The 9,745-nt window shown below is 42.1% G+C and overlaps 1 protein-coding gene and 1 long non-coding RNA gene across 2 annotated transcripts; both read right to left on the reverse strand.

Annotated features, from left to right (window-relative positions):
• Positions 1–3,866: 3,866 nt before the first annotated feature.
• On the reverse strand, positions 3,867–9,342 carry LOC309702544. Its single transcript, XR_014275609.1, has 3 exons — positions 9,177–9,342; positions 4,034–4,220; positions 3,867–3,930 (listed from the first exon to the last, which is right to left on the reverse strand). It is a non-coding gene; the product is annotated as an uncharacterized lncRNA (long non-coding RNA).
• Positions 7,092–8,710, reverse strand: LOC309702336 (putative nuclease HARBI1). Its single transcript, XM_082527018.1, has 4 exons — positions 8,053–8,710; positions 7,864–7,976; positions 7,667–7,778; positions 7,092–7,586 (listed from the first exon to the last, which is right to left on the reverse strand). Exons 1-4 carry the CDS (start codon positions 8,483–8,485, stop codon positions 7,204–7,206), a joined length of 1,041 nt encoding a protein of 346 aa, XP_082383144.1. The 5' UTR covers positions 8,486–8,710; the 3' UTR covers positions 7,092–7,203.
• Positions 9,343–9,745: the final 403 nt, after the last annotated feature.

Below are 9,745 nucleotides of genomic sequence, written 5' to 3' on the forward strand. Positions count from 1 at the left end.
GCAGTCAAAGAGTCCAGTCTGTCCTCACAGATGTGAACATGTGCTTTCATCAGGTCTGCTGTCAGCTAGCAGGCTCACATCAGAATCACTGTTCCTGAAAAACACAGTCTGTGTGACATCATCAGTCAGCTGATGGTCCCAGATCTGAATGGTTTCTGTCTCTACTGAGGAAGTCAGAGAATATCACTGAGGTGTGGATCAGGTCTGAGTGAGCTGTGGAGGGACAGCTTTAAACAGTCCACAGGTCTCACGTCCTGCTCAGTCTGGTAGCAGATACCTCGTATTGTTCCAGATGTGCTGACATCAGCAGCAGCACAGCTGTGTGATACCATGAATCTCAGTTATTGATCCAACACACAGTAAATACAAAGATCAGGATTTCTGAGAGTAATCATTATGAGTCTGAACACATGATCACTGAATGTTAGTCTCCACAATAATAAGCTAACACAAGCAAACACAGCTTTCAGCTCTTATTTTGAAACTGGCTTATTTAGAGAGCTGTGATGTGAGCGTGCCTGGCTCTGAGGCACTTGGGTCAGCCTCTGTTGTTTAGAAGTGTTACAGACTGTGAATGACACAGACCTGTCAGTTTCCATGTTTGTCTGTAACACAGCTCAGGGCTCCATGCTGAACGCATCCATCCAGTGTTATTGATCCAGGACTGATACCAGCATTGGGATCAATACTACAACACACAATCACATGTGTCCACGTGATGTGTTTGACCAGCTTTATTCATTAATGATCAATCAGCTTATTTACTGCATCTGAGTCCAGCTTCATTTAAATGATCCAACCATGAAAATGACATCAGTCCTACAGAAGCACTTCATGCTAACAGGAAGTCATTGATTAAGGTGGAATAACACAGAGACACAACCACTCACAGCTAACCTGACCCCACTAACTGCATGTGTTTGGACTGTGGGAGGAAGCCGGAGTACCGGAGAGGACGCACACAAACACGGGAGAACATGAAGCTCTGAAACAAAGATGGTGGATTTGACCTCAGGACCAGGCAGGGTTACGGGGGTCATGACCCCCCAATAATAGATCCAGCTACACTGAAACTGTCAATTTCATTTACTTTTCCTGTTTTAAAGCTATCAGGCTGCTTTGTGGCTCACTCAATACTAAACTAAGATACTTTCAGTGTGAATCATTTGCAGGAACACAGGCAGGATTTAAAGTGCAGAACTTTACAGTCTCTGTCTCAAAGTTGGTCTGAACATGCTAACAGCTCTTTGTTTTTTTCAGTTTTCACTGGTTTGATGTAATGAAAGACATTTTAAAGAAGCAGACGATTGTTGTTATTTTAGTTCTATAGTTTCATAAATCGTGGTGTGGATCTAAGTCAACATTCAGAATAAATAAGATAATACAGCACTTTGATGGTTGCCTTTGTATTTTCCCAGCAGTGCTCAGGTTGGTTCTCGGCTACATTTACATACAGATGTTAATGTGTTCAGCAGCTGGACTCATCTGAGGAAGGAACATTGGAAAGGTGCTCCGTGCACAACTGCATCACTAATTTTATGTAAGACCCTGTGTTTTATTGTATTTATATATTTGTAACATTTGACTCAAACACTTTTGGGAAGGATGAAAATGTTTTCAGGAGGAAGTTTTTCCTTCTGTCCGACTGCAGTACACACAACACTGCGTCTCCCCCCATTATCACACTTCCTCAGGCTGGTGATGAGCGCCCCCTGGTGTCAGTGTTGATGACGTCATGCACAGTGAAACATAAACAGTGTCTGTTAATAAAAAATCATGTGTCCATTTTCATGTTTGCATCATGTTTCTGTAAAATCATCAGCTGTTTCTGAACCTTCTTCATTGTTTGACTCATTCCAACAGCTGTGAGCTGTGATGGAGTCAGAGCAGCTTCATCACTGATGTTCAGGTGAAGCTGAACTTAATAAACTGTAGAAATGATCAGGATTCAGGTTGGATGTGTAAAACACTTCTGTGTGAGGTCGCAGTGCTTCATATGTGTGTGTGGGCTGAAGCACACACGTGTGAGTCCTCAGAGGTTTCACACACATCACTGCACACACTTATAATCCTAGTTTAAGCTTGTGGATCATATCGGACACATCAGCAGCTCTTTGGAGACAAAGATTTGAGATTTAAGATGAGTCATAGTCTTTCTATCCATGGTAGCTTCCACTGCTGAGGCTCGGGAAACATGAAGAGGATAATTAAGAGCAAGCATCAGCTCTGTCTCATCTAACTACACAGTATTATGATCATGCACTTATGTCTCAAACTAAGACACAATGAGACAAAATGAGTTCTGTGAGTCTTTAGATTATCAGTAAATTCTGGTGACAGTTTGACGCTCAGTGGAGCCATTTTTGGTTTGTGATGAGTGTTTTGTGAGCTTCTGTTTTGTGAATCGCTCTTTGTAATTTAGAAGATCGTGCAGAAATGTGCGCGCCCTTATCTGAGAGGACACGGAGAGAGTGTCGCAGACTCGAGGTGAGGAGATAAACCTCGGAGCTGGATGGCCTGCACGTTACCCATGTGCATCTTTTCAGTGACATCAAGTGAACCCATAATAAGCATTTCTATGTCTTAGACATCATGTCCATTTCTAATGAGAGATTATTTTTAAATGAGGGAAACCTGGTCTAACAACACGCTTACAACAGAGCTAAAGGTTCACCACAGTGAGACGGTGGGACTCTGATAAGAACTGAAACACTGTGTATGAACAGCTGAGACAAAACTATATATAAACACTCATTTATTCCAGTTTAGTTTACAATGATTTCAAAGTAATGTGGAACGATTCATGTTCATGAGCTGTTACAAACACAACTATTGATTTGTCTATATATGGTCGGACTACAAGGCTCGTGTTGAGGCTCTTGGAATAATGTGTGAATTACAGCAAGAAATGATGGTTTCCCATTTTACCAAAGTGGAATAAAATCACCACAGCAAAGAAATCATGTTATTGTCTGCAGCTAAAATATATGGTGAACATGGTTTTATAATAATGTGCAAACACAACCTCACTCTGCTCTATACGAGGAGCCAACCACAGCTGTCCGGGTCTTCATCCACCACCTCCACCATCTTTGCTCATCATCATTCACTTAATTGCTGATTGGTTTAAATCAAACTCCATTACAGGTTCAACTCCATTATATAACAGCATGTTGACTTTGGATCTGGTGTGCAGTGCCACCTTAAAAGATGAGGAAACTAAGAGATTACAAAAAAAGAAGTGGAGGAGTTAAAGAGCTGCAGCAGATTAACAGTTTCTGACAGTCATGTGTTAGAAAGAGGACGATTAGATGAGCTGAGGGATCCATCTACTGCTCAGTGAAGCCTCATCAGAAACCGTCTCAGTGGAAGGATGGCTCTATTGTTAAGGAAGGACACAGGCAGAAAGACTGGCGTCTGTCACACAGGAACTGGACTGAAAATCAGCTGCACATATTCATCAGTATGTGCAAACATATTATAGGTGTGGAATTCAGGACAGTACCATCAGAAGTTGATCCACTGTGCAAATGTCTGATTGGCAGTGGCTTCATTTTTCACTATGAACAAACTGCTAATGCAGCATCACAGGACGTCAGCCATGGATTGGCCTCCCCAGACCTCAACATAACTGAAACATCTTAACAGAGGATGGAAACAAAGGGAACCAACATCCAAGAAAAGAGCTGCTGCTGAAAACTTCCTCACAGAAAACACAAACAAGCTTGACTAAGAGACTCCAGGCTGTGCTGAATTATAAAGGTGGACTGACCTCCAGGGTCCTTAGTATCATATAAGCTCAGTTTGTGTCTTATATACTTTCTATTTATATAACAAAATATATAGAAAGGAGGGTGGTTTAAGATGTGTGTAGAGTTTTATTCATTATCTTTAGACAAACAAAGAAAGCACCATCCATTCGTCTCCAGTCTGTATGAAAAACAGGGGAAAGGTCAAATTAAACCTTTGAAATTCCTTTCACAATAAATCCATAAATAAACAAAATAAAACATAGAAAAGTGTTTAAACCCACTTTTCCATAAAGCTGTCAATAGGAAATGTTCCAGTAAACATGTCTGTGTTTCTGCTGTTTTCCTTTCATGCGTCCACAGCTGACAGGTAACCCTATTGGAGTCGCCATAGTGACGGGTGGCGTCTCAGCTTCAGCGTGTTGATGGGCACAGCCATGGTTACCACAGCTGGAGTTGGTGTACGGCGAGCTGTGAGAGGACAGAGATGGAGAACGCACATTTAACTCTTTAACAGGAGATACGTTACGACTAACAGACGACTGCTGTCTACATGATGTCTTTGCAGCCCTTATGCTACATGTTACACAACTTTTCTTCATGCCAACAAGACTGAGGTGCCACATAGTCGACACATACAGCTGATTATGATGCATGTTTTACTATTGCTATGTTCACATCATCTGCTTGGCTTTATCACTGAAAGCCTGGAGATCCTCTGACGTGTGCATGGCTGATGTGAAGTATGATTAGTCCTACATGACATCAACAACAGAGGCAATGAAAGCTTTGTTGTTAACAGGTTGTAGGTAAAGTCAAATGTCTACTTCTACACTTGTGTTGGGTAAAGTTCTTCTCACTGCAGCAGATTTATATCTGTGCTTTCACAGGGCGTGATGTGGAGCTCAGCGCTGAGGTGCAGGTCTCCTTGGAGACGGCATCCTGGCTGAAAGTATTATCATGCTTCCAAAACATTTCAGCTTTTATTTTGAAAGAAACAAGACTTGAAAACGAATCCCCTTCTTCCTCTTTGTCTTTGTTCTTCAGAGGAGTGTCACCTGGACAAACTCAGGGCTGTTCTAGAGCCTTTCTTATTATTTGACTCCATAGAAATAAAACTGAATCGAATCGAACAAAAACTCCCAAACAGCTAAAACACTTTGCTTTATTCTCTTTTTTAACAAATACGTTGAAGTCCATCCACAACAACACAGCTGAGATCTCCTTTGTAATCAAGTGTTTACATCCTTTGTACAGATCTGCATACAAAACAATCATTTACGTCCCACAGAAGTCTAGTTACACGTAACTATACAAGAACTGGTGAATGACAGAAACATGAGACACATGATCACAGGTGATAACAAAAAGAGAAAGAATTCATGTGTTAGTGATGTTTTTCAGCCCTGATGGCTCATGTTGGAGAAACAAGCTGAGGTACGTGGAAAGTTCACACACACAAGTGGGCGTGAGCGCACACACAGAGAGAAACACAACTGAAGCATCTGTTTGCTGTTTCTGCTTTCATCATCTCTGCTGCTGTGTCAGGCTGGGGTCTCTCAGTGACGTGGTTGAGGTGAAGTATGACGAGTATCCCTGATTCAGTCCATCGAGACAAAGGGCAAAGAAAGCTGTTGTTAACAAACTCTATGGTGATGTGGCATTTAGCTCTGACTCTACGCTCTGCTGAATCCTTTGAACCTGCTGATCAGTAAAGCTCTACGTGCTGCAGCAGATTGACCTCATCTGTGTTCACAGGTGTGGACCTCAGCGCTGAGGTGCAGGAGACTTTCATTCAGTTCTCCCTGCAAACAGCATCCAGCCTGGAAATACTGTCATCTTTCCCACAAATGGTGCTCTTATCTCAGAGAAGAAGTCTGATGTAAATAACTGCAATCAACAGTGATGTTCTGCACAGATCACTTTTCCATTTTGCTCTCTAGATGAGTCCCAGCTGCCTGACCTTGTGTCCAGGGCCCTGTTTCAGGAAGCCGGTTTAGAAAACTCAGAGTGAAAAACGATACGCAGGGTTGAGTAATCCCGAACTGTCCAACTCGGAATATTCGGTTTCAGAAAGGCTGATAACAATTAGTTCAATCAACGCGGAGTTGCTTTAACCCCAAGTGAAGCGCGCGGACGAGGATACATAAAGCCCTGATAAGCGGAGCACAGATTAAGCGAGTCACCATGGAGACGGAGGGAAAGAAGGCGTGATCAATGTATTTTACAGCGCTTGAGGCCGAAATTCTGATGGCAGCATATGCCGATAACATGCAAATTCCGCGGAAAAAAGTAACACAGCCACAGCTGCGAAAGACAGGGAGCATGCATGGCAAAACATAGCCGACAGAGTCAATGCGTGAGTGTTAATATAAACATTGATCGAGGGATTTCCACCCATTTAACACGTTATTTTATCATATGTTATTTTATTTGTTATTTTATACATTTTATTTTGTGATGTGATGTGAGCGCAGGTGCAACCCAACAGGCCCCAAACGTTCCTGGCAGCAAGTAAAAATGAAATATAAAAATATAGTCCAAACAGGTAAGGTGTAATTGTATTATGAGCCATAGTGCTTGGTCTGTTTGTCCCATGTAAATCAATTGCAGTTAGAGGCTACATTAATTTTCTTTCTGTAAGCACTTATTGAAATTATCTGAGCACATTACAAGTACATATTTGCTTACTCTGTATGCTCAAATGTGGCCCGTTATAGCCAACAGAAAAAAAGCGGAGGCCCGAAAAACAGGTGGGGGTCCTCCACCACCACCACTCACAGAGGCTGAGCAGTTGGCCCTCAGCCCTCAGTGGGCGCCCTGTGGCCGAAGGCATCTCTGCGGGGACATCCTCTGAGTCAATAACCCCGCAAGACACAAGTGCCTACATAAGGGGTAAATTCAAAATAATACATGATGTGCATACATCCTTTCTTCACAGTCACCTTTGCAGTGCTACTCATTCATTTGATAAACTCTTTACCATAATGAATTATTTTGTAGTGAAGTTATTTTCCTACTGATTTTGCCTTCCCTCAGTCTTGGTTGTCTTTGAGAGCATAATGACAATGAAGTGTAAGGTGATTGGTATGTTTGTTAATTGCCATTTGGTCCCTTGTAAGTTATAAGTGACCTGTATAAACCTCATATTCTATCAGTTGATGGTGGTGGTGTACTGCATCTGGTGCAGCCTCCTGTTGAGCCAGACCAACATGCAGTTGTGAGTAATACTCCAGATTATATGAGTTTACAGTAGAACAGCAATGTTGTTTATTTCTTTACTACAGGAAAATAATGAAGAAACATTGACAGCTGTTACAGAGGAGGAAGCAACAGAGACACTTTATGAGGTTTACATCTTTTAATACTTTGTGTACAGGAAACACAGGCGACCAATAAAGCCAGTTGAACAAAAAATCTGTTTATTCTTCTTTCAACATGTTGAGGTGATGGGTCAAAGGAAATGATTGTGACATATGGTGTCTCTGACTGCTCTTCCATCTTGTATGTCCGTGGGAGGGTCAGGATGTTCATGGTTTGGATCACTGCTGATGTTTGGTTCAGAAGGACAGTGTTCTCCTCTAATTGTGGCAATGTTGTGAAGAATCACACATGCCACAATAATGTCACATGCCCTTTCTGGGGTGACCCTGAGTCTTTGCAGGCACTGGAACCGGGCCTTAAGCATTCCGATAGTCATTTCAACTCTGGCTCTTGTCCTGCAATTAGCCAGATTATATCGCTGCTGTGGGCCCGGTTCAGGGTCAGGGTAAGGGGTAAGCAAATAGGGTAAACATGGATACCCCCTATCACCAAGCAAGTAGCCAGTGAACTCTCCTAAGACAGAAGGATACACTTCAGTTCAAATGTCCCTGAAGCAATTGGTCTTTATATATTTTAAAGTATTCTCAACTCACCATGTCCAAATTTTGTGCTCAGTGTACATTCACGGAATATTTGTGAGTCATGGACAGAGCCTGGCCACTTGGCTTCCACATTTGTGATAATGTTGGCAGCATCACATATGATCTTCACAGTGCAGAGAACACAAATTAGCATCCATTACTATGATAAAATAATTTGTTAGTTTGAAATGCTACAGGGAACTATGTACCTGTACATTAATGCTGTGGAAAGACTTCCTGTTCACATAGTCTCCTTCATTTACTGAAGGAGCAATGACTGGAATGTGAGTGCCATCTATACAGCCAATCACGCCTGGGAACCCTGAAAATAAATGTAAAATTTAAGTAGTAGTCCAAGTATCACCACACCATAAATTAAGTTTTGGTCATCCTGATACCTGCAATTTTGTGGCATCCCTCTTTGATGAATCTTGTGGGTCTGTGACCGGGGAACACCACAAACGAGTACAGGAGACGTTTCAGTGCAACTGTAACATTCCTGACTGCCCGACAGACGGTAGCCTTGGAAACGTGCTCAGCGTCACCAATATTATACAGAAAGCTCCCGTTTGCAAAAAAACGAAGTGCAATACAAATAATATGTACAGAACTGAGAGCATGTCCGCGATGTGTCACATGCGTAATATATGGCCTGAGGATGTTATCCAAATAACTTATAGATTGTGCTGAGAAACGGTAACGTTCGCACAGGAAATCATCAGGTAATGATAAGATGTCCAGACGCGCTCGAATCACTCTCTCCCGGCGGAGAGCTCTGCGGAGAATTTGGGCTTCGATATCTACCGGCTCTTCAAGGAAGGGACACGCCATGTCTGAGACTTCCTACTGTCAGGTTTCCGACAAAGGGGCGGAGACAGTCAGGGTTAGTTGTAGTAAACCTGCTAGGGGGCAGGTTAGCTTCACGGCGTGTGTCGTCATAGTGACTCACTCAGGCTGCAGCTGAACTCGCTTTGTGAAACCGAAAACCCAGAGTTTTCGTTAACTCAGGGTATACTTACTCAGTTTTTCCACTAAACCGGCTTCCTGAAACAGGGCCCAGGTGATCGTCTCACTGAGGAGCTTTTGTTCTGAAAATCTCACGTCCATCACCTGTTTCCTTTTTACTATCTCTGCTCTTTCTTTATTCACAATGCTCATAATATCACACAATTATATTCATCACCTGCATGTTTTTATCCAGCTGCTGTTAGAACCAAACAAATAAAAAGGATGAAAAGCCTGAAATCCTTTGATTTGTTACATTTGAAACAAATATGAGAGCATCCCTAACAGCACAGCTGAGACCTTTGTTTTAATCAAGCCTTTGTATCGACACACTTGTAAAGATTCATATACAAAACATAATAGAATAAATCAATATAAAATACACATAATCACAAAAATGCAGCCATGTTGTGAGTTTGCATCTAAAACATGCATGTTTCCCTTTGTACAGGCAGATTTACAGCAGACAAAGCAACACGCTGATCGACTTTGACCGCTGCAAAAACAAAATACCCACCAAGTCTGAAGTCGATCAGAGGAACTGTTGACAGACTGACAGACAAACAGATGCTTGATTCATTAGTGCGATTAAATGTTCTTCTTTAGCAGCATCACTTCATGTGTTTGTGTTCCAGGAATAAAGGTCTGTTTAAACTGGACGTCTCCTCAGCATCACTCGTGCTGTCATGGTTTCAAAGCTGTGCAGAAAGAATCTGAGGGATGATACAGAGGTGACCAAAGTTACAAACATCCAGCTGTGCTGCAAATGTTTGCAGAGCTCCAAACTCTTTGGCTTTCTGCAGAGCAAGTATGGAAGAAGCACCTGCACTCAGAAAAATAAAGGTGCCAACTGGAACCAAAAGTGGTTCTTTAGACTGATGCCATAGAAGAACCTTTTTTGGTGCCACAAAGAACCTTTCAAACAATGGTTCTTTGAAGAACCATTTCTTTCAGTGGTTCATTGAAGAACCTTTAAAGGTGCCCCAAAGAACCATCAAGAAATGGTTCTTTGGGGCACCTTTAATGGTTTTTCAAAGAACCATTTTTAAAAAGGTCCTTCAAATGGTTCTTTAAAAGAACCATTTT

The sequence above is a fragment of the Aulonocara stuartgranti genome, assembly GCF_965226115.1.
Source record: "Aulonocara stuartgranti genome assembly, chromosome: 3".
Lineage (NCBI taxonomy): Eukaryota > Metazoa > Chordata > Actinopteri > Cichliformes > Cichlidae > Aulonocara > Aulonocara stuartgranti.